A 26,111-nucleotide genomic window follows, 5' to 3' on the forward strand; every position below is an offset into this window, starting at 1 on the left:
GCGGCGCGGCCCAGTCCGGCCCCGGCCAAGCGGCTCCCTCCGGCCCCGGCCAAGCGGCTCCAGCCCCGGACCAGCCTGGCTTGGCTTGAGCCCCGGGGCACCGGCCCCGGTTCTGGCCAAGCTATGGTTACCATATTTAGTGCCTCCGAAAGGAGGACACTCCACGGGGCCCCGGCCCTGCCCCCAGCCCCGCCCACGCCCACGCCCCCGCCCCAACTCCGCCCCCTCCCCCAAGTCTCCGCCCCCTCCCCGGCTTCCCGTGACTCAAATGTTCGCGGGAAGCAGGGGAGGGGGCGGAGTTGGGGCGGGGGCATGGGGGGGGCTGGGGGCGGGGCCGGGGCCCCGTGGAGTGTCCTCCATTTGGAGGCACAAAATATGGTAACCCTAATGAAGTGGTCATTTGAAATTAGTTACAATGACCCTGCCAACACTCCCTTTTAAAACAGATTGTTCCACCTCCCACAAGTTGTGTGTGTTGGTTTTTTTTTTTTTTTCATTTCTTTCCACTGTCATTTCCCCTCATTTGGTATACTCTTTCCTCTCCCCTTGTTAATAGGATTCCTGTGCTCCATTGATTTGAAGGAGACTTACCTCATGTTTTCATAAATCCATCTAATCAAACTATTTTTTTCATATTAAGGGCCATTGTCATTGAGTGGCTTTACCCTTTGGCCTCACATTTGTACCTTCTGCAGTCTCCAACATAAGAATGGCCATACTGGGTCAGACCAAGGGTCCATCCAGCCCAGTATCCTGTCTACTGACAGTGGCCAATGCCAGGTGCCCCCCGAGGGAGTGAACCTAACAGGTAATGATCAAGTGATATCTCTCCTGCCATCCATCTCCACCCTCTGACAAACAGAGGCAAGGGACACCATCCTGGCTAATGGCCATTAATGGACTTAACCTCCATGAATTTATCTAGTTCTCTTTTAAACCCTGTTATAGTCCTAGCCTTCACAACCTCCTCAGGCAAGGAATTCCACAGGTTGACTGTGTGCTGTGTGAAGAAGAACTTCCTTTTATTTGTTTTAAACCTGTTACCCATTAATTTCATTTGGTGGCCCCTAGTTCTTATTATTATGGGAACAAGTAAATAATTTTTCCTTATTCACTTTCTCCACACCACTCATAATTTTATATACCCTCTATCACATCCCCCTTAGTCTCCTCTTTTCTAAGCTAAAAAGTCCTAGCCTCTTTAATCTCTCCTCATATGGGACCCATTCCAAACCCCCTAATCATTTTAGTTGCCCTGCTCTGAACCTTTTCTAATGCCCGTATATTTTTTTTTGAGATGAGGAGACCACATCTGTACACAGTATTCAAGATGTGGGCGCACCATGGATTTATATAAGGGCAATAAGATATTCTCCGTCTTATTCTCTATCCCTTTTTCTAATGATTCCTAACATCCTGTTTGCTTTTTTGACTGAAAGAACCAAAAATGACTTTTTACACAGAACAGTCTCTTCTTGGAAGTTAGATGCTCTTTTCTATTGTCTGAATGCTTTATTTCCCTTCTTGGCCTCTTTAAAGTCAATACTACTTCGTTGAGTGCTTGCTCATGTCCATTCCATGCGAGGTGTGTGTGTGCCGTGTGTACAGTCGCTGGAGATTTTCCCCTCAGTGGTATCCATAGGACTGGTTCTAGGCCTTCTGGAGCCCCACGCATGTGCGCCAGTATAAGGGGCGCCGCCAAATCTGCACCCTTTCAGTTCCTTCTTATCACCCATGACGGTTGCCTGGAATGATCCTGTTTGCTTTTACAAGGCTTCTTTCCCAGTGGTTTGGACTCTTTTTTTTTTTTTTGTCTTACATTAAATAGTTATTGTAGTTAGTGTATATAGTTCTAAGTTAGTTTATATAATAGCGTGAATAGTTGTCCCTGTCATCGAGGGACTTTTTTGCCCCAGGCTTTAAGCTGTGGCAAGCTGATGCTAGTGAGTGACCCATACTCTGGCTGTCTAAAGTGCCTTGGGGAAACTCATGTTAAAGAGAAATGCCAGATCTGTAGGGGCTTCAGACCACACACTCAAAAAGATAGACACATTTGTCTGAAGGCCTTACTCATGAAGGCAGCCCTCAGACCAGTCTCGTAGCTGAGCCACTCTGAATCGGTGCCAAGCACTTAGGTTTTTTCTGTGACGCACTCCACAGGCACCGTTCAAAAAGTGTAGGAAACAGCGCACCAAGAGAGGGCTCTCTCCAGTGCTGAAGAGGGACAAGCAGGGAGTGGCATTGAGACCTGGGCTGGGCCACTTGTCCTCCCCAGAGCCACTGTTGGCTCTGGTGACTGGTGCCATGTCCAGTCTGGGACCCACCTCTGACACCTGGGAGCAGTCGTGGGACCTCGTGCTTGTGGGCCCCTTAAACTCCAGCTGCAAAGGACCTGATGTCCCCCCTGATCCCACCGACCCTTCAAGGCCCCCTGCTAACCAAAGCAATGGGATAGAAGGGATCAAGGGGTGTGAGCTCCATTGCAGCACTGACCACTGTGGCATTGTTCAGGGGAAAACCCTCCATGGTCCCGATGCAGTGATCTCCGGCCCGTCAGTGGTTACCATTTCCCTGGCACTGCCTGGAGGTGGAAGCGGGTACTGTGCCGCCATAGTCTTTGAGGGAAGAATCCTATTTGGAGTCTGAAGGGGAATCCTTCTTTCCAACGAAGTCCTATCGGTGCCCAGCCTATGCACTGGACTTCAGTACTTGCCCCTTGGCTGGCGCATGGCTACTGGGCCACTGGCCAATGCAGTGGCAGTGTTGGAATCCGTGGGGGTTTTGCCCAGTACAGGGTGCCCCTTCCCACCGCTCATACTTGGTGGTGTCCGAGAGGTGAGCCACTGTTTCTTCCCATCCAGTGCTGGACCCTGACTCTGGTGCTGTTTCTGGTACCAATGTCTGAGAAATGGCCCCAGTGGATGTGGTGCAGGTTGAGGAAGAGGAGGCAGCCACTCCTTCAGTGCAGGCTTCTTCCTCGTCATCCTTGGATGAGGCAGTTGTAGGCCCTAGTAACCTGCTCTGCCAGATGACTTCAGGGCCCGTCAAGAACTCCTGAAAAGGGTCACCACAAACTTGGGTCTGGAAGTCGAGGAGCAAAAGGAGTCTGCACACAGCCTAGCTGACATTCTGGTTGTAGCGGCTCCCTCCAGAAGTGAGGTTTGTAATGGGTCAACACCACTACCAATGCACAGCACTTCCCTTTGGCCTGTCGGCAGCCCTTGGCTCTTCATTAAGTGTATGGCGGTGGTAGCAGCCTTCCTCAGACGTCGAGGTGTCCATATCTACCTGTAGTTCGATGTCTGGCTGATCAAAGGCCACTGGCAGGCTCAGGTCCAGCACAGCATCAGTACAGTACAGGCCACCTTTCAGGTGCTGGAACTGTTGATAAACGAGTATAAGTCAACTTTGGTCCCGGTTCAGAGAATAGAGTTCTTTGGGGGCAGTGCTTGACTTGACCCAGGCCAAGGCCTACTTACCAGAGGCCAAATTCCGAGCTATGTCAGATCTGATCTCCAAGGTCACGACCCACTTGGGTTTGCCTCAAACTGTTGGGTCAGATGGCAGCATTCAACTATGTGGTGCAATATGCAAGGCTGTGCCTCAGACCCCTGCCAATGTGGCTAGGGTCAATCTATTCCCCGAGCAGACACAACTTCGACTCAATACTCACGATTCCGCTGCTGGTCCTCCGTTTGCTGAGTTGGTGGAGAGACCCAGGTTCCTTAATGAAAAGAGTACCCTTTGCCGCCTTGCATCTGTTGGTAACTTTAGTTCTGGATGCGTCAGACCTGGATTAGGGAGCCCACCTTGACAATCTTAGGGAACTCAGAGCAGTATGTTTGGCTTGCCAGGTGTCCCTTCCCAGGTCTCAGGCAAGGTGGTACATGTCTTCACCTTGAGGCATCACATTTCCCCAGAGCCCAAAAAACACACTGGTGGATTGCCTCAGCAGGTCCTTTTCCTTTCACTCTGAATGGTCTCTTCATCCGGAGGTCATCAGTGTCCTCTTCCAGAAGTGGGGACTCCCCAGGTGGACCTGCTCGCCACCGACAGAACAGGAAAACTGCAGGAAAGGCATCTGCACATCATTGACCAGATCTCTTGCTACCTCCTGGGCAAAGAGAAATCAAGTGTCATATTCAGGGGCTTGAGTGGTTGCCACCTAGATAAATGTATCTTCCGGATAATGAAAGATCTCTTTTAAAGCTTCTGCTTTTATTATCACATACCTAAGTCATAGGTCCTGTTAATAATTTTTTAAATTAGTTTTAAATGTGAACAGGAAAATGACTTCAGGCTAAATTCAACCCTCATATTAACATCATGAGTTTTTGTAGTACTATAATTTATTCTTGTGAGGGATTGAAATCAGCCTCCACACGTGTTCAAAATCACTTATATTCTGTCGTCATCCAAAATGCTTCCAGTTTCTTATCTTCTTGTTCTCTGTTTTTGTGGCAGCTAATTTATCAAAAGAAACATGGTTTTGAACAAAAAAGAAAAATCATTTTTAAACATTTGAAAGCTGTGGATTGAATAAACTGTTTTAAGGTCTTCAGATTTTTTTTATATACAGTACTATTAACTTTAAAAATGGTGGTGTTTGCTGTAACAATTAAAGGCTAATTTTAAATAGATGGGAATGAGTGGCCCTTCCTGTATTCTAGAAAGATTTATAGGTATGGATTTTTCTGTTTAAAGTATTGCAGAAATAGACATATGAAACTGGATGTACTGAAAGGAGGGGAAAAAACCTCCCAATTTTGTGTATGCAGTAAAGTATTTAAATAGAAACATTTGGGATTTCAGAGTTTACATGGCATTTCAGATGATTTAGATTCCAAATTTATAATTTATAACAATTTTACAAAATTTAATATTAATAGAGATTGTTTTGATTCTTTAGAAGATCAACCTCTGCAGCCTTTTAAACCCAGACATTACAATACAAGGCTATTGAAATAAGAACCAGAAAATTAAACTGATTGGTATACTGTATTTTCCAAGATGAGTGAAAGGTACCATGTGAAATTGTGAAATGTGAATTAGTGTCCATTTTATTTTCATGTTTAATAATCAAAATTATTGTTAACTGCTAGCATCAGCAATTGGTGAATTTTTTCAAAGATTAATTGTGCTTGCGGTGTGTATTCTCAATATCACTTTTCAAAGTTTTTTGTGGTCTCTGAAATGTCTTGCAGATTAGTTTGCAAGTTTCATGCTAAAGTATCATAGCAGCAGTCTCTGGCAATTTGTGCTTGTAAAAGGTAATACAGGGAGTAACAGAACAACTTAAAGGGCCAGTTTTTAAAGATCTATAGGTATCGAAAGATGCAGATAGCAGTTTGTGAAAACACCACTAAGCACCAATATGCATCTTTAGGTGCCTGAACACCTGGCCTACAACATCCTACACTGTATTGCGGCTAGACACCCCAATAGGGTGTGACACTGCTAGGACTGCGTACACTTTGGTTCCACCTTTGGAAGTGGCAAGGATCACATTGGGTTCTGGATCAGCAAGTTATCCCACCCTGTGGTCCAGCTAGATCAGAGGGCCAAGATCCAATGCAGAGGCTTGTGCCTCCTCAGGAGGACTAAAAGGACACCCTTTTGGCCAGATCAGAGGGTCAACCTGGGGTACTGAGACATCACGGTCTGCAAAGGGGAGAAGAGCTGCCAGGTCTTTCTGCTGGGTCTGGACAGATGGTGACTGAGTAGCTTTCTTGTTGCTTTGGGGTTGTTCTCTCTCAGCATGACCAGGCACTGGACCAACTGGGAGTTGTGACTGCACAGTAAGGGAGACAAGGGCCATCCTGCTTCTGTGAAGCTGGAGTCTGTAGCCTAACAGCTGCTGATGCATGTGGCAGAAGTGCCCATCATGCAGAGGCAGTCAACACAGGCACCTCTCCTGCATAGTCAGTAGTGAGCTCTTCCTCTGGCCATCTTACTGGTCCTGCCCAATGCAAGCTCTTCTCATCCTCCGCCTACTCTCAGTGGGGATGCAGCAGGCTTCCAAGGGGGGAGTGAATCAAATAGATATGATTTTAAACCAATATTTTTGACAGCTGGAATAGGGGGAAGTGAGTCTGTGGTTGAGGGAATAATTATTTGATTTTATTGTAATGGATTACCTATCAGAGTCCTAAAGCAATAGTGATTCTTAAGACCTCTACGTTATGGCAACTGGCGGTATTACAAAACAAACAAAAAATCCCGAAACAACACAAGTAAATCTCAACATGAAAATAGGCAAACTACATACAAGAAAAGTATAACACAGTAAACCAGCTTCATCATATCCGAACAATATGGAAATCTAGTGATGGAGGAGCCTCAGAGGTGGGGTTTTTTTTTGATAGTTTTGGAAAGCTACTACGTTGTAGATAACTTTCTCCCTCCCCTCAAACAAATACACACCCATGCCTGTTGGTAATGGCTCACTGGGAAGCAAGCTGATAGCAGACAAACCTTGTCTGATGGATCCTTCTCCTTCCAGTAATTACATTTTCATTTCAGTTAGGTTTTTGGTCCTTAATTTTTGTGTTTTTAGCCCCCCCACCCCCCATTCTCCTCTTCCCGCAGTGGAAAAGGGGGAGTGGGGGGGAGAATAGTTTAAACATAATCTCACTTTCTCTCTCAATGTTTTTTCTCCTTTTGCATTGGTAAAATATAAGAGGAAGGGGGAGGGAGGAACCCAGAATGAATTCGGGACTGAAAATAAAAAACAGAAATTGAAAATTTCTGCAAAAACAAAAAGTGGTTTCTTTGACTAGAAATATTTATACCACGTTACACCCTCATGTATGCCATAATTATATATATTATACATATATACGTATATACTTCCACATATGTATCAGAGTGCATGTCTACAAAGAGACGCAAAGGATACATACGTAATTGTTTTCATAGACTATTGTACTGAAATAATGAAGATTGCGATAAACATTGTTTGGTATTCTCCTGCTGCGTAGGCTCTGTTAAACAAAATGAAGATAAACGGTGCAATTTTACAAGACAGAGCCCTCTGCATAATTTTCCTTATTTTCAGCACTTTCAAATTAATCATTTTCGAGTGTATTTTTAAAGGTGCAATATGAACCTCTACTCTTCACAGCTCTAGTTATTGTCAGTTTTGTTAGGGTTGTGTAAAAGCTTAGGTTATATTCCCATCTGTTGCTAAAGCCAATGGGGGCTATGTCTGTTTGCACTAGCTGAAAATCTGACCCTGTGCTTTTTCACTGAACAAAGTACTGTAGTTAACTTGATTCAGTTATAGAAACCCAGGCAGCAGTCATTAAGAATAAAGATTATAAAAAACCATACTGCATACACATGCCATTAAAAGGCATGCTTTGATTGTGTATGCAAACCAAAGAATTTTAGGATCAATTCAGAAGTGAAATTCACTCTTAGAGGGCCCATTCCATAAGATATTTATATCTTCTGGGAGGTGCTCAGTGCCCTAAGTGCCACTGACAGTATTTTTTACACGTTTTCATCTAAGCAGACCTATGTGATTACCTTGCCTATTTTATAGAGCAGATTAGAATCTTGAATTACATTTATTAAAACAGATTGATTGGTTTAGCTGGAAATGATCCACTTCTGCATATAAAGTTTTGTAAGCCAAAAGTGGAACATAAGCCTCTTGTGACTAAGAGCAAAATCCTTTTGATGGCTCCACTGATACAAGAATATGGTTGAAATAGGTAACCACAATCTGGAGTGTTGACTGACATTTATTTGAGCAGCCTATCAAACATTTTACATTAGCTCTGCTGGATTCTTGCAACCAATATTAAAAAAATTCAGACATAATCCCATCCGTTTCAGTAATGTCGTTTAGTCTTTCATGGTTGAATCAAAGCAGTTAATTTTGGTGTTAATGCTGAGAGTTCCATCCTTTATTTTTATTTAGCCTACAAGCCCCAAGTTTGGAAAAGCAGACTCTTACGAAAAACTGGAAAAACTAGGGGAAGGATCGTATGCCACAGTGTACAAAGGGAAAAGCAAGTAAGTGGATTTATTATTATTAAATATGGGGAAAGGGTTGGCAAATATTTTATATACATGGGTCACGATCCTGCAATTGGATGCAGAATCAATGCATTCATGTGCAATGCCATTGATTTAAGTGCTAGATCTTCTTGCACTGATCTGAGTGAAGGATTGTAACATAAGATATTATAGTACCTCTGTGCCAGGACATTTTAATATAGCTCTGCATTGTTACTTTCTTAAATAGGATCTCAGAATCTTGTACACTTTGTTATGTCAGTCAATGGGTTACTCCTTCAGTATTTTCTCAATATACACACGAAAAATCAATCCTTCCAAGTATTTCAGCTTGTTAGTTAGGAACATTTAGAAAACTTTCCATCTAATTTGATGTCTTCTCAGTTGCTTAGAACAATGGTAAACAAATATTGTAGTTTTATTTTTTGTTGTTCTATAGTTTTTTGGGGCTGAGATAGCATAAGGTGACCTAACATAATTTTGCATTGTTGTCAGTTCATTCACAAAAGCAGATATAGAAACCCACCCTCAAAAATCGAGGTAATATTTATTTAAATATAAACTAATGCATGATATTTAAAGCAATAGCTGAGGAAAAGAATCTGCTTTGATTGTGAATAATGCTAAAAGCCTTTGAATTCAACCACTATAACCACATTCATTATTATTTGTTCCAGTTGATTTTTTGTCAGGGATCGTATCTTATCCTGAAGTAGTGCGTTAATTTATTGTAGTATGTATAAATGAATTTTAATACTACTATTAATAAAGCAGCTCCTTGAAGGGGCCTGGTACACTTGTGTATCTCTGAGAAGAACCTTATTCCATTGTGTCATAGAGAAAGGACACTTTGGGCTTGTCTATATAGAGCAGCAATGCACACTGAAAGTGTGATTTCTAAAATGTACCAACTAAAACAGCTAAATTTAATGCATGCTAGGGAACTTTTAGATCACTTCAACGGGGTCTACATGGATCAGTGTAGCATGCAACAGGCTGGTGTGCTTCAGAAATCACACCCCGCTAGTGAGCATTGCTACTCCATGCAACCAAGCCCCAGTGTTTCCCATCAGAGACGAGCCTCAGTTTAATTTAATTCAGATGACAGAATGACTACTGAAAGGAAGCAGATATGTTAACATAGTATGCCTAATTTAATGGAATATGTAGTACTGTAAATAGTGCAAAATTAATGTTGCAGTGAATGGATACATTTTTTTTGGAGAGAATCAAAATGAGGCTGATGTCATCTCTCCATAGCTTTTAGACTAACAGGAACAAAAACGTTTGACTGGCTTGAGTAGCAAAGTCCATAGAATTATTTCTAAACATAAAATAAGTATGCACTTACTAAGTATATTCCTAGTGGCATAATGCAAAGAGGAGACCCAGCTTTTTCTTCCCTATCAGGCAGTAGAAATTTTGTTGTATCCATTAAGTATTAGAAAGTGCATTAAGTATTAGGAAGTGCAATTACTCTATATTACTAACCAGACATATTTTCAGTAAATAGAATAAACTTACTTTTCTCTTGGGGTTCTATGAGTAATATAGGAAATCATATACGTTTCAGCCTTGTGGCTTATCACTCAAAATATCCAGTAAAATCACAGCCTTAAAATGAGTCTCTAACTAAAATTATACCATACAAATTGATTTCCAATTAATCTGACATGTTCCCTTAAATCCGTATAGCTGACCTAAAATTCATTTACAAAAATCTGATTCATTCAGTGATGTGCTGTGAATGTGTTTATAAACTCAGATTGGTTAGAAATATTATATTTGTTTTAATGGAATGGACCTGCAGATTTGTTATAAATACTTCATTGATTTTAATGGAGGCTGTACTGAACTTTTAACAAATCTTCATGGCTTTTCCATTGTAATCAACAGCAAATTAGTAATATATTTGAATTCCAGAATCCGTATCATGAATTTTAAACTGAACTTGTTAATAATAGGGCTGAGATAGAATAAGGTGACCTAACATAATTTTGCACTGTTGTCAGTTCATTCACAAAAGCAGATCTAGAAACTGACCCTCAAAAATCAAGGTAATATTTACCCAGGTAATATTTACCCATTTACCCAGTTCTAGTCTCTTGCTAGAGGACAATCCATACTGATTCCTGCTCCAGTAACTTGGTGCTTTATGGGTTGAACAACAAATTGACTTTGTGATGTATGCACATCCCACTTACACACCCCTAATTCAAGTTTGTTCCATTCCATGGTTTAAAAAAAGCAGTGCTGTAGCTCATGGACCTTTTAAAATCTGTGAAGAATCAGCTTCCCATCTGCTGTTTCATTTCAAAATCCAGTGTTTTTCCATTAGAAAAGAAGCCTGCCTGCTCTTTCATCTGTGTATCACATTGCACTGTTTCACACATTCACATAAAAGGTGTTGGGGATCCTGTCCCAGTGCCAATTTAAATTACTGTATGGGGTGTAAAGTGAATCTGTTCATGCCTATTTGAGAGATGAACTTTTTAAAGCGCCAGTTCAAGAAAAAGGGCTAGATAAGTTAATGGAAGATAGGTCCATCAATGGCTATCAGTAGGGCCCTACCAATTTCACGGCCGTGAAAAACATGTCATGGACCGTGAAATAAGACCTGCCCCGTGAAATCTGATCTCCCTGATATCAGCCGGGCTGGGATGGGACAGGACTTATCTTTTCCCTGCACAGCTGTTATGGGGAGAGATCAGACCCTCCCCCTCAGGCAGCACAGAAGCGAGGGTGTACCACTTCTGTGCTGCAGCAGCCCCAGAGCTGGGCTCTGCACTGCTTCCCCTGTGGCTCTTGCTGGAGCTTGGGGCTCCCTAGTTCTGAGGCTTCCGCCCCTGCCCACACACGACTCCTGCCGGGGCTCGGGGTGCCCGAGCTCTGGGGCTACAGATCCCTCTCCCACATGGCTTCTGCCTGGGCCGCTGCTCTCCTCCCTCCTCCCCCGCCCCACAGGTCCTGCCAGGGCTGGGGGCTGCCCAGGCTCCTGCCGGGGCTTGGAGCTTCCACCCCCTACAGCTCCTGCTTGGACTCTGGGCATTCAAGCTTGGGGCTGCTGCCCTCTTCCCTCCCCCCACACTGGTGGCACCTGCTGGGGTTGGGGGTGCCTGGACTCCAGTCAGGACTCGGGGCTTCCACCCCCCTGCGGCTCCTGCCTGGGCTCAGGGACCTGGGCTGGGGCTGCCACCCCCTGCAGCTCCAGCCCTTGGAGCTCCTGCCCAGTCTCAGTGGGCTTGGCTCAGGGCTGCTGGTCCTGGCCCCCATGGCTCCAGCCAGGGCTTAGGGCTTCCACCCTGTGGCTCCTGCCATGGCTGGGGCACCCATTTTTCAAATTGTCCGAGGCCCATGAGCCCATGTGTTAATCCACCACTGGCCCTGACTAGCAGCTAGGAGCCCCCGGCAGTGGCACTCCAAGCAGCACTGGGGAGATGGACCTACCTCCACCTCCAGGAGTCTGCTCCTGCACAGAAGTGAGTATGGCAATCCTGCAACCCCCCTACAAGAGCTTTAGGACCCCCCCCCCCACACACACGATCCCCTTTTGGATCAGGGCCCCCACGGTTACTACACCATGAAATTTCAGATATAAACATCTGAAATCATGAAATTGACTAATTTTAAGAACCTGTGGCTGTGAAATTGACCAAAGAGAGCTGTGAATTTGGTAGGGCCCTAGCCATTAGCCAAGATGGTCAAGGATACAACCCCAATCTTGTGCAACCCTATACCTCCGACTTCAGAAATCTGGAGGAGAAGATGGGAGGATCACTTCAACTCCTGTGTTCTGTACGCTCTGCCTGAAGCTCTGATACTGGTCACTGTTTGACACAGGATACTGGGCTAGATGGGCCATTGCTCTGACCCAGTTTGTCAGTTTTTTGGTTACCCGAAGACTAATGGAGCACATCTGATTCAAGAGACTGAAACTTGAGTGGCTGTTGTTAAAGGAGGATATTCATTTAATAGGCATCACAGAAACATGGTTGAAAGATGATGATGAATGGGACACGGTAATACCAAGGTACAAAATCTATAGGAATGACCGAGTATATCGTGCTGTAGGGGGAGTGCCACTATATGTGAAAGAAAGCATACAGTCAACTATAGTAAGAGCCTTAAATGAATCAAACTGTACAATAGAATCTCTGTGCTTGAATCATTAAAGTACAATAGGAATGTACTACCGACTAGCTGATCAGGATGGTGACCGTGACTGTGAAATGCTCAGGGAGATAAGAGAGAGTACAAAACCAGAAAACCCAACAATAATGGGGAATTTCAGTTATACCCAGATTGCCTGAGAATATGTCACCTCAGGCTGAGATGCAGAAATAAAATTTCTAGACACGTTAATGACTGCCTCTTGAAACAGCTAGTCGTGAAATCCACGAGGGGAGAAGAAATTCTTGATTTAGTCATAAGTGGAGCACAAGATCAAGTCCAAGAGGTGAATATAGCTGAACCACTCAGTAATAGTGACCATAGTGTAATTTAAATATAACATCCTTGTACGGGAGGAAAATGCCAAAGAAACCCACTACACTAGCATTTAACTTCAACAAGGGGAATTGCACAAAAAATGATGAGGCTAGTTAAACAGAAACTAAAATACACTGCCAAGAGTGAAATGTCTGCAAGCTGCATGGCAACTTTTTAAAAACACCATAATAGAGGCTCACACTATATGTATACCCTAAATTAAAACAACAATTAGAGGATTAAAAAAAAAAAAACCCACCATGGCTAAACTGAGTTAAAGAGGCAATTGGGGCAAAAAGACATCCTTTAAAAACTGGAAGTCAAATGCTAATAAGGAAAATAGAAAGGAGCATAAACTCTGGCAAGTCAAGTGTAAAAGTATAATGAGGAAGGCCAAAAAAGAATTTCAAGAGCAAATAGCAAGAGACTTACAAAATATTTTTTTTTGCTATGGATTTTTAAGTCCATCAGAAGTGGGAAGAGTGCTAAACAATCAGTGGGGCCACTGGTGCTAAAGGAGCATCCAAGGGAGACAAGGTCATTGTGTAATTATCAGGTCATTGTGGAGAAGCTAAATGAATTCTATGCATTGGCCTTCACTGCAAAGGATGTGAAGGCATTTCCCGCATCTAAGCCATTCTTTTCAGGTGACATATCTGAGGAACTGTCCCAGACTGAGGCGTCAGTAGAGGAGGTTTTGGAACAAATTGATAAATTAAGCAGTAATCGATCGTGAGGACAAGATGGTCTTCACATAAGAATTTGGAAGGAACTCAGATATGAAATTTCAGAACACTAATTGTAGTACACCTCTACCCCGATATAACGTGACCCAATATAACACGAATTCGGATATAATGCAGTAAAGCGGTGCTCCGGGGGGGCGGGGCCGCGCACTCCGGTGGATCAAAGCAAGTTCGATATAATGCGGTTTCACCTACAACGCGGTAAGATTTTTTTGGCTCCCGAGGACAGCGTTATATCGGGGTGGAGGTGTATGTAACCTTCGGCTTAAATCATCCTCTGTATCAAATGACTGGCGGATAGCCAATGTGATGCTGATTTTTAAAAGGGCTCCAGAGGCGATCCTGGCATTACAGGCCAGTAAGCCTAACTTCAGTACCAGACAAACTGGTTGAAACTACAGTAAAGAACAGAATTATCAGATATGGAGATGAACATAGTGTGTTGGGGAAGAGTCAACATGGCTTTTGTAATGGGAAATCATTCTTCATCAGTCTATTAGTATTCACTGAGGGGGTCAACAAACATGTAGACAAGGGTGATCCAGTAGATATAGTATACTTGGGCTTTCAGAAGGCCGTTGACAAAGTTGCTTATCATAGGTTCTTAAGCAAAGTAAGCAGTCATGGGATAAGAGGGAAGGTCCTCTCATGGATCAATAACTGCTTAAAAGACAGGAAACAAAAGTAGGTATAAATGGTTAGCTTTCACAATGGAAAAAGATAAATAACAGGATCCCCCAAGAATCTGTACCGGGACCAGTGCTCTTTAACATATTCATAAATGATCTGGAAAAAGGGGTAAACAGTGAGGTGACAAAGTCTGTAGACAATACAAAATTACTCAAAATAGTTAAATTCAAAGTAGACTGCAAAGAGTTACAAAGGGATCTCACAAAACTGGGTGACCGAGGAATAAAATGACAGATGAAATTCAATGTTGATAAATGCAAAGTAATGCACACTGGTAAACATAATCCCAACGATACTGTATCTTCATCAATGACTTAGATAATGACATAGGGTACACTTATAAAGTTTGTGGACGATACCAAACTGGGAGGGGTTGCAAGTGCTTTGGAGGATAGGATTAAAATTCAAAATAATCTGGACAAACTGGAGAAACAGGCTGTAAATAGGATGAAATTCAATAAGGATAAATGCAATGTACTCTACTTAGGAAGGAATAATCAGTTACACGCATACAAAATGGGAAATGACTGCCTGGGAGGATTGCAGAAAGGGATCTGGGGATCATAGTAGATCACAAGCTAAATATGAGTCGACAGTGTAACACTGTTGCAAAAAAACAAACCTCATTCTGGTATGTATTAGCAGGCATGTTGTGAGCATGTTGTAAGCAAAACAAAACTTAATTCTTTCACTCTATTCTGCGCTGATTAGTCCTCAACTGGACTATTGTGTCCAGTTCTGTGTGCCACATTTCAGGGAAGATACATTTCAGGACAAACTGAAGAAAGTCCAGAGAAGGGCAACAAAACTGATTAAAGGTCTAGAAAACATGACCTAGAAAAATTGGGTTTGTTTAGTTTGGAGAAGAGAAGACTGAGAGGGGACATAATAGTTTTCAAGTATGTAAAAGGTTGTCACAAGGAGCGGGAGGTAAATTGACCTCTGAGGATAGGACAAGAAGCAATGGGCTTAAATTGCAGCAATGGCAGTTTAGTTTAGACATTAGGGAAAAACTTCCTGTCAGTCTGGTTAAACATTGGAATAAATTGCCTAGGGAGGTTGTGGAATCTTTGTCATTGGAGATTTTTAAGAGCGAGTTAGACAAACACCTGTCAGGGATGTTTAAAACAAACATAAGGAAGTACTTCTTCACACAAGGCACAGTCAGCCTGTCAGATTCGTTGACAGTGGATTTTGTGAAGGCCAAAAGTATAACTAGGTTAAAAAAAGTGTTGGACCTATCCTCTGTGAACTTCTCTATCAATGGCCATTAGCCAAGATGATCAGGAAGGCAACCCCATGCTCTGAGTGTCCCTAAACCTCTGACTGCTAGAAGCTGAGACTGGATGTTAGGAGAATGGATCGCTTGATAAATTGCCAGTTCTGTTCACTTTCTCTGAAGCATCTGGCACCAGCCATTGTTGGAAGACAGGAGACTGGGCTAGATGGACCATTGGTCTGACCCCATATGGACATTCTTATGTTCTTTTTAAAAAAAAAAAAAAGGGCGGGGGGCAAGACAGTTTAACCATGCTTGAAAATAAATTTAGTTGAGTTTTACGAACCTGAAGCTGAGGTTCTAGCGTGAAGCAAACTAATGCAGATCACCTTTCTCTGGTAAATTTTGTATTTGACATTGCGCTGTTGGCTCAAAGCTTTCTAAAGTGTATTATTCCAGCATCCAAGACCGTGCTAAGGACTTTACAGAGCAAATAGGAAGACACAGTTCTTTCTGCAATGAATTTATAATCTAAGAGCTGATATTGGAAAAATTACATACATACATACATAATGTTACACACATGAGGAGCCCCATGATTACTCCCATGTATAAAACTTTTTCAAGATCAAGGCCTGCATTTTGTGGTGTGGGTGGCAAACATTAAGGAAAGGGGTCTGTGTGAAAAGGAGAGGGAGGAGTGAAAGATGACTCCCAGGTTATGGGTCCTGGCCACCAGGAGAATGACAGTGTTATCAATAATAACAGAAAGAGAAGGTTTAGGAGAAACATGGAGTTATAGCTACATTAACATTGCCCTTTCTTCCCACCCCACAAGTCATTAGTTTAGCTCAGTTAGCCATTACCTTACAGGCATGTACGACTTTACAAATGTTAAAACACTCTTTTCTTTGTGTTTAAGGTCACATTGTGCTGTTTTAATATCTCACCTTGATTGGGAACAGGTTTTGGGTTAAAGTGCTAATGCTGAAAATGATTTCCTCCATTTCTATGATGGCTAGTCTAGGTGCAGTTGATGACTAAGACCGCTATTCAGTGGGCTGGCAGATGCTCAGTGCATCCTTAAGTGAGCTATTTTGTAGTAAAATTTCAAAGCAAGAAATGTGCTGGGCTTCAGCCACATGGCTTCCTCTAACTTTTAATAAGAGTTGTATGCCTAAATTGGCTAAACCCTTTGAAAACTTACATCCAAGGGAAACATGCAAGCTGCTCTTCTCTCAGCATTCCTTTGATAGCCGCTGAATAGCAGGTGCAATAGCTATGTCTTTGAATAATCATCTAACTGGATATGTACAATGTATCTTGGTCGCCATCAAAAAGTTACTTATATCAACAGTCACCACATAATGGCAGTTGAGTTATCACACCACACCCTGCAGGGGTGGCTGTTGAAATGGAGCATGAACAATAACAACAACAAAAGGGGGGAACAGGATTTTTTTTTTGGGGGGGGGGGGGAGATTGGGGAAATAATGTACACTATGTCAATTGACTCTTAAGGAAATTGGTGAAGATTATGCTTTAAGTCCATCAGTAAGACCCAATCTAAAATTGTAGGTAGTATTTGTTTTCTATTCTCCCATACTGCTCGTGGTACAGCTCCACAGCATTTTTCAGCAAAGATGTCTTTAGCAAGAGGCTGAGAAATGCCAATTGTAATTAAAATGGGAACAAAGCCTATAGGTGTGACAGTATATTCATGTATATTGCTTCTCACACTGAGTTTTCAGATTGCTCTCTTAAGTAGAGTGAGTGCTGCTTATCTGTAAACAAAAAAGTCATGCAATTTTTTGCATCTCTACTCCCCATGCTGTTTTCATTTTGTTGTTGCTTGCTTCTTGATCCTTCCCCCACCAGTTCTTTCATGTTTTAAAAAATATAAAATTATCCCCACTTTTCAAGTCCTCTGTCAATATAAACATTTTTATTTTGAAACCAACTGCTTCTTGTCCCCCCTCTACCTTTTGAAAAACCTCCCCAAGTTGGGTATTCTCACCTGCCTCTTTTGCCATCTTTAGGAAAGTCCCAATCCTCTTTGCTCCCCTCCAATCCAACTACAGGCACCCCTGAGTCTCTTTTGTCACAGTAAGAATGCCTAGGCCCAGTCAGTTTTCTTTCACTGAGCTACAGGTACTCTTGGAATCCCCTTTCATTGGATGGACCCCAGCTTTCAGGTTCTCAGTCATTCATTAGACTTTGCACAGCCCTCCCCCCCACCCCCGCCCCGTTTTCCAGTGTAAATCATTCTAATATCTATCCTCTCTATGGTCCCCATCCTGTAATGAGCTCTGTGTGAGTGGACCCTGCGCCCATGAGGAGCACTGCTGCTTTTATTGAGGTCCGTTGAGGGGCACAGGGCCCACCCACATGGAGCTCCTTGCAGGATTGTGGCTTACATGTTCTTCAGTGCAGCACCTGGGGGCAATAATCCAGGTCAAATTTTCTTCCCCGTTTTTTGCAGAAATGGAGTAAAATACAAGAAGTGCATTATTGCATCGTGTGTTAATATATTAAATATACTAAATACATTGTGGAACCACAAAACTTTAAAAACAAAAACTACTTGAACGCTGCAGACACATTGTTATCAATATACACCAATATACACCTCCCAAAAGCTTGAGACTTCAATTACAAATGGGTTTTCTGACCCTGCATGGGGTGGCTGGGATGCCATTATTAACACTGACAAAAGAGGAGCCCAGCATAAGATTCCTTAGACAACTACAAGTTTTCCAGCCTGCTGCAGCTCTGATTTAACAGTCAACCTTAGAATTTTTTAAGAAACGCAACATTCTGGGACAAATTCCTTCTTCTTATTATATGGAGAAAATTTGCTCAGATCGTAGTGAATTTAGTAGCTTGTGACCCTGTATTAAGGGGTTGGCTGAAGCAGCGTGGTTTGTTTGGCTTTTCAAGTTCCTTAGTTGTCATGTTTTGCCTTTCCAGAGTTAAAGCCCTTCGCTAATTTTGATCTTTAGTATAAGTTTTGGATTCATGAAGAGCCGAGCACTCAGCAGCTCCCTGACCCTCATCTATAAACTTCAGTGTGAGTTGCTGAAAGCACAGCATAACTGAAAATCAGGTCAGTTATTTTGTTAAATATGGGCTTAAGAGCCTAGTTTTAGTCACTATTTTTTTTTTCAACTTTTGCCTCTAGAGTATTTTACACTTTCCAAGTTTCCCCATGTTGCTTGTTAAATGACCTCCTTTTCCCCTTTAAATTCTTGTCCTGATTCTAAAATGGTGAGGGAAATTTAATAATAATAATAATAAAATCAAAGGCCAAGCTCACAATCTGCAAATCTACATACTGTATAAGAGCACAAAGTTAGCTAATACTATCCCTTCACTAAAATTTGTGGTAGCATGCATACTAAATCGGCAACCAGGGAAAGCTGTGCCCATATTTGTAATATAGAATTTACAGCAGGCTCAGTGAGGCCAAACCTTGCCTTCCTGCTAAAACACATTACTTCACTGCACATAGATAGGGCAGTAACTCAGCAAAATTAGGTTACGGGCTAGTTTGGATGACTGATATCTCCTTCCTTAACTAGGTACTGTTGATCCAAGGCTGCAAAGGATTGTGAGGCGCCTGTAAGGTATTTTTTTAGGAACAGAGGAGAGACAGAGACACAAGCTAGCTTGCTATTAAACTGGTTGATGTACCTACCTGCTTGGGAGGGCAATTATTTTCTGCAGAAATAGCAGAACAACCATTTGTTGCTCAACTGGCCTTTGCACAAATAGGTCAATATATTTCGCTGAGTTCATATGTTCGTCTTCACACTCAGAGCTGGAGATTCCTGTCCTGCACATTCACCACTTACTTTTTGTCTCTACTAGTAACTAACTTATTGTTTGCTGTATAAAGTCCTGTCTGGAAGCCTGCTTACCCCACATGTTGGCTGGAATCTAGCATCCCACTCCGAGTTGACTGTTGCTAAAAACAGCCTGTGATATAAGGCTAATAGATCTGCTGATAATACCATAGAAGTATGATGCAGGTGTCATCTCATTTTTGTGTGACTAATGTTGTGAACACTTGTCAGTTTTGCTTCTAATCAGCAAGGCTAAATTTACTGAAAACAGCAAAGGTGTGTTGTGTTTTGGCTTAAGAAAGCAAGGATCAGTAAGATTAAACTGGATTCTGCAGGCAAGTTCACTTTCACCATCTTGTCTGTTTTATCTTCTCCTGATTCCTTCCCTGAGTTCCCTTTAGTGTTCAAGTACACTTTGCATTTCCTTAACTTCTGCTTAGTTCAGTTAGTATTAGATGCAACATAAGGAATATGGATACAATTTTCACAAGTGCTTAAGGCCCATTGACTGTCAGTGGAACTTTTTGAAAATATTACTGTTTGATTGTATTGGACTGAAAATACAGGTTAGCACAACAAATGCTTTCTCTGATATCATCCTTTGTAATCTACATACACCTCTACCTCGATATAACGCTGTCCTCGGGAGCCAAAAATCTTACTGCGTTATAGGTGAAACCGCATTATATTGAACTTGCTTTGATCCACCGGAGTGCGCAGCCCCCCCCCCCCACCGGAGCACTGCTTTACTGCGTTATATCCGAATTCGTGTTATATCAAGGTAAAGGTGTATATGGAAATTTTAGAAGAGGCCATCTTACTTTGAAAATGTGGCTCTGTTCTTGCTACTATTGACTCTTCTCCACTGTGAGGTAGATACACAATTTGTTGGGATGGATAAATGGGATCTTACTAGACCAGTGACAGGCACTCTGGTGCAACATTTCAGAGCTATAAATGACCCAGGAGCAGTGGATATAAAAGTGTCCCAGTCAAGCCTCTTGAAAGGTAGAAAGTTAGGTATGCTGCCCATTCTGCAGGAAATGCTTAGAGAGGACTTGGGGAGTAGCCTTACTTTGCTCTCTCTGTTGGCATACTTGTGACTTCTGTGGGTTTTCCTCCTCTGCTGTGCAGTCACCCTTCATGTACTAGATGGGGGATTCAAAGCCAAGTCTCCGAGCAACATGATCTGCATCTGCAGTTCGCTGTCCTGCCACACATCTCTGGATGTGCTTTGCGAAGAATCCCACTGGTACGGCTGTGGCTTCGGTATCTCTATCCTTTATACTTGCCCTTGCTTGTTGCTACTATTTAATTCACTTTACTAAAAGCACATCTGCCTATACCTCCATGTACACATAAAATATTATAAAAACATAGAACTCTATCAGATCAATCCAGAAAATCCTCCCCAACACGCTCACCATAAAATTCCTCCTCCTAAACCAACATGGCGAAAATCTATCCTAAATCCAGTTGAGGTGCACAACATCCTTAACTGTGTGAGGGGAAAACCTTGGCGAATAAATAGGCCTTGCAGAATGCCATTAAGATTAATAGATCTGAGCTCAGGATAAGGGGAGTAAGTTCTAGAGTCAAGGACCCTTGCAGAGAATTTTGTTCCTTATTTGATAGCTGATAGCTTGCGATCACACCGGCTTCACATCTACTGTGAGGAGAGAGACAGTCTCTTGGGTAGCCAGGCCATTTTAGGTCTTAATAGGTCAAAGCCAATACCTTCTAATCTTCACCTGGCAATCAGCTGGGAGCAAGTGGTGAATTCGAAGCATTACAGCATACATCTGTGTGAAATACCACTCAAATAGGCCAGCCATCTTATTCTGCAGCAGCTGCAATTTCCAAGTGGTTTTAAGGTCTTATAACAATGAGGGATGTTTATACCGGGGCGGTCAAACTTACTGACCCTCTGAGCTGCATACATTAATCTTCAGAAGTTCGAGAGCAGCGCCCAGGCAGGCACACTCCAAGAGGCTGAAGCCCCGAGACTCCCCCTCACCACTGGGCATAAACCAGAGGTAACATGTAGGGGAGGCAAGTGGGGTCACATCTGCCCCCTGATTTTTGCCAGACTTCTGACACCTGCTGTCGCTGGGCCCTCTCCCTTCACCACAGCTGCTGGAGCCAGCAAGCTGGGAGCTGTGGCTGTGGGGAGAAGTAGCAGCAAATGGCTGGGAACTGCAGGGAGCGGCTGCGGAGGGTAAGAGGAGGGTGTGACTCAAGCTTTGGGGAAGGCTAGGGTGACCAGATGTCCCGATTTTATAGGGACAGTCCCGATTTTTGGGTCTTTTTCTTATATAGGCTCCTATTACCCTCCCACCCCCGTCCCGATTTTTCACACTTGCTGTCTAGTCACCCTAGGGAAGGCTGAACCTTTGAATTGTGCCCCTCCCCACTTTCAGCAGGCACCAGTCGTCTCTGGCAGAAGCCCCTAGCCCCACCACTTTGCTGCAGGGCAGAAACCCTGAGCTCCCCCCCAGTCTGGTAGATGGAGAATGGGGCATAGGGAAGATGATGTATCGTTTGAGTACCACAGTCCCCAGAACATATGAAAAAATAACCATAGGCAGCTAGTTGTTCACAGAGGGTACTGGGATATAGTGAGACAAACAAATACAGACAATGGTTAAGCCATGTTGACTGTATAAGCTAGGGGTGGCCAAACCATGGCTCGCAAGCCACATGCGGCTCTTTTACAGTTCAAGTACAGCTTGATGAGCCCCCCCATGCTGCCCCATTCTCTCCCTACCCCTAGCTTATACAAAAATCAGGGGGCAGATGTGACCCCACTTGCCTCCCCTACATGTTACCTCTGGTTTATGCCCTAGCTTATACAGTCAACATGGCTTAACCATTGTCTGTATTTGTTTGTCTCACTATATCCCAGTACCCTCTGTGAACAACTAGCTGCCTATGGTTATTTTTTCATATGTTCTGGGGACTGTGGTACTCAAACGATACATCATCTTCCCTATGCACAGACTATATATTCAGTCTGCTTTTCAGTTTTGTGGTGATTGTTGGGGTTACTTGCTCTTCCTATTTTTGAGCTCATATTTTTCCTTGTGCATCTGCTGAATTCACATCATCCTTTTTCCTCCCAGGCTGCTTTCTTAGCTGTTGCTCTTGTAGGTTTTCGCTGGCTCTTTTATGTGTGTGTTGTTGCAATTCCTGTGGGCTTTGGCAGCCTGCTGGGCATGCCGTGTCTTTCCTGTCACTCTTCCCAGCTAACCACACCCTCAGCTTTGATCCGCAGCTATGCAAGGTATAATTTTCACTTTACCAGCACAGTATTCTGCATCACAGTGACATGCTCCCTAGTGTCTACTTTACTTGCAGCAACTTAATTTACACATCTTCAACCCACTTTTCATGGCTTGTTCCTTTTAGCTTTGTTTTTGTATTTGGAATGTTCACCATGTTGATCAGGTACCTTTGTATCCCTTCTACCAGGTGAAGTTGGCAGCAGCAAAGGCCAGGTTCAACATCTAGGGGTTTCTCTGAACATTACAACACAGAACCAACTCGAGTGCCCACCCAGTAATCTGGGAAAATTTAACACCATCCCTGCATGTCTCTAAGAGACAGTACTCCCCACTCTCGAGTACTGAGTCTGAGAACTTTTATTAAAAGGGAAAGGGAACCAAGCCTTAGTTTAGGAAAACACCACAACCAATTAAAAAACAAGCGTTCATAAACCGACCCGACCCCATAGTGTGTTAGGCAGTGCCCTTTGCCTCAGTTTCCCATCTTGTGATGGGAAAGTCCAACAAATGAATGTTCCTTTAAAAAACACATCAGTCTCCTCTCCCTCCACTGCACCCTATTGACAGTTGGCTTTCCTGGGTCAGCAAAGACCCAGAGTTCACAGGTGCATTCATTTGGGTTCACCTCCCACTCTCTGGGGGCATGGTGAGAGAAGGGAGAAGTATCCAGCAATGACGCAGCTGCTGCTGCCGCTTCTGCAGCTGACACAGTTGTCACTCTGTCCCACCTGATGAGACTGTCGCTGCTGCTGCCACCATTGTTCACGCGCAGTGATTGTATGCATCACAGTCTTCATTCCTATAATCAATTTCTCAAAATCCAAATGCATTGCTGAAACAAATAGTAAGAGTGTGTGTTTATGTATACGTGGCTAGATAGTGCGTGTGTGTGTCTGTGTGTGTGTATAAGCACCTGTATACAATGGCAATTGGCACACCATGTCTACTGTATTTCTATATATTGATAATAATGAGCACTTTTCATCTGTAACTCGCACAGCACTTGACAAAAGTGGATAAGCATTATTATCCCCATTGTACAGGTGAGGAAACTGAGGCACAGAATGATTGACTTGCCCAAAGTCATGGTGTGAGTCAGTGGTAGAGCTAGGACAGAAACCAGGTGTCTTGTGTCGTAGTAATAAAAATAATAATGAAAATTTAATGGTAATAGGAAATATGTGCATGTTTGGGGGACAGAATAAACACTAAAGCCTTGTCTACATTGGCAGCAGGTTGTAGAGTACTGGCCATACATGGTGAAAGGCCGGCTGCATCCACTCTTGTCACTGCGGTGTGCAACAGTGAAAGGCTGCAGCAAGGTGGAGGCAGAGGGAAAAGCCTCCTACAGCAGGGAGGCAGTGGGACACTACACTACTAAAATTAGCGATGTAAACGTGAGAGGCACTGCTTGAGCTTAGAGAGCGCCGTACAGGGCATTCCACTCTACTCGCCTAAGCCGTGTCTCACCATCTACACTGCTGTTTATATCTGTGCTGCTAGCTGGGTGTGTAATGTCTGTATTCTACACGCTGCCGTAAGGGTAGACACGCCTTACGGAATCCCTAAACTAGATGTCATTGTGCACCAATGCATTTTCCATTTGAGAATGACACAATACTTTCCAATAGAAGATCAAATGAGACATCAAGGTACAAAATTATAAAAGTTGTTACCCTTCTGCAGCCACACTTCCAGATATGCTTTGTGACTCTTCAGACTTAGTGGTTTCTGCAGGCTCCCAAGGGAGATAAAAGCATGGCAAGGAACACTGCCTTCTGTTCTTTCCTATGCTAGCTGTCCCAGTTTCATGCTGCTTTCCTCCCCTCTGCTCAGATAATGGGAAGAGAGTACCTAACCCATGGTCTTTACTTTCAGGAACAAATTTGTTCTTCGAGTGATTGCTCACGTGTATTCCACGATAGGTGTGTGTGCTCGCCATGTGCACTGGTGTCAGAAGTTTTTCCCCTAGCAGTACCCATAGGGAAGTGCCCCAGTGATCCCTAGAATGGCACCTCCATGGCGCAGTATAAGGGGTACTGCGCATTCCCCCTACCCTCAGTTCCTTCTTGCCGCCAGTAAAGGTGCTTCAGAACTGCTCTGCTCCAGGGCAAAGGGGGGCTCAGACCCATCTTGGACCTGTGAGGCCTGAACCAGTACATGGTGAAGCTCAAGTTCCGCATGGTCTCCCTGGCCTCCATCATCCCCTCCCTGGATCCCGGGGACTGGTATGTCGCCCTCGATCTGCAGGATGTGTACTTCCACATTCATATATTCAAGGGGCGTAGACACTTCCTCCGTTTCACGGTGGGGCAGGAACACTACCAATTTATGGTCCTCCCATTTGCCCTGTCCACTGCCCCCAGGATATTCACGAAATGGACTTTGGGCCTGTTGGTAATCAGCACATACAACGCATAGAGTTTATCAGGGTGGTCCTGGACACCTCGTCGGCCAGAGCCTCCCTCCCACCGGACATGTTTGAGACCCTGAAGGGGCTCATCGACACGGTCACAAGGTTTCTGGTGACAACAGCCAGAGTGTGCCTCCAGCTCTTGGGTCACATGTCAGCATGCACATATGTGGTCCGTCATGCCAGAATCAAGATGAGGCCCCTCCAGCTCTGATTGGCCTCAGAGTTCTCTCAGGCCAGGAACAGGATGGGCAAAGTCCTCATGGTGCCCGAGCCAGTGACCACCTCCCTACGGTGGTGGTCCTCCCTGAGAAACATGCTCCAAGGGGTCCCATTCAGGGGCAGGGTGTCCGACGACTTGAACCTGGGATGGGGGGACCCATATTGGGAACGTTCAGACCCAAGGTCTGTGGTCGGCTCAGGATCTGACCCTCCACATAAATGTCAAGGAGCTCAGAGTAGTACGGCTGGCGTGCATGGCCTTCTGCTTGCACCTGGAGCGCTGGGTGGTCAGGGTCCTCACGGACAACACGGCCTTGATGTTCTACATCAACAGGCAAGGCAGGGCCTGATCCTCTGCTCTCTGCCGCAAAGCCTGCAGGCTGTGGGACTTTTGTCTAGCCCACGACATCTGCCAGGTGCCTGGAACGTGCGGGCGGATCGCTTGAGCAGGGACTTCTTCTCTCAGCACGAGTGGTCTCTCCACCCAGAGGTGGTGCACAAACTTTTCTAAGTGTGGGGAACTCCCCAGATGGACCTGTTCGCGACTCGGCAGAACCGTTGCTGTCCCTGGTTCTACTCCAGGGGGGAGGGCTGGGACGGGGCGCTATCTCCAATGCCTTCCTCCTGTCTTGGTCAGGCCAGTTTCTCTGTCTTTCCCCCATTCCCGCTGATCGGCAAGGTCCTGGAAAAGATAAAGACAGATAAGGCCCCGGCATGGCCCAGTCAGCATTGGTACTGGGCCCTCCCAGACCTGCTCTCCCAGGACCAGGGCAACCTCCTTCACCTCAAAGTGTGGCTGCTCAATGGTTAGGTAGGGAGGAAAGGACGTGCTCGGAAGGGGTTCAGCGCGTCCTCCTTGAAAGCAGGCGGCCCTCCACGCGCTGAGCCTACTTGGCAAAGTGGTCTTGGTTTTCCAGATGGGTGGATGAGCGGGGCATTTCCCCAGTGGCTGCCCTGATCCAGTTTATTCTGGATTACCTCCTCCACCTTAGAGCCCAGGACCTGGTGCCCTGATCAGTCAAGGTGCACCTGGTGCCCATATCCACCTTCCATCCACCAGTGCAGGGCCACATGGTATTCTCCCATGCTGTGACTGGCCGATTCCTTAAGGGGTTGGATTGCCTCTTCCCATATATTAGGTCCCCTGTCCTGCAGTGGGACCTAAACCTGGTGTTGGCT

At 44.2% G+C, this 26,111-nt stretch overlaps 1 protein-coding gene across 3 annotated transcripts in view; it reads left to right on the forward strand.

Annotated features, from left to right (window-relative positions):
• Positions 1-26,111, forward strand: part of CDK14 (cyclin dependent kinase 14) — a 472,950-nt gene that overhangs the window by 139,325 nt on the left and 307,514 nt on the right. For all 3 annotated transcript variants that reach the window (XM_034760407.1, XM_034760408.1, XM_034760409.1), the window contains one exon: positions 7,928-8,022. In XM_034760407.1, the coding sequence (XP_034616298.1) occupies positions 7,928-8,022 (95 nt within the window). The remainder of the gene's footprint in view (positions 1-7,927; positions 8,023-26,111) is intronic.

The sequence above is a fragment of the Trachemys scripta genome, chromosome 2 (assembly GCF_013100865.1).
Source record: "Trachemys scripta elegans isolate TJP31775 chromosome 2, CAS_Tse_1.0, whole genome shotgun sequence".
Classification (NCBI taxonomy): domain Eukaryota; kingdom Metazoa; phylum Chordata; order Testudines; family Emydidae; genus Trachemys; species Trachemys scripta.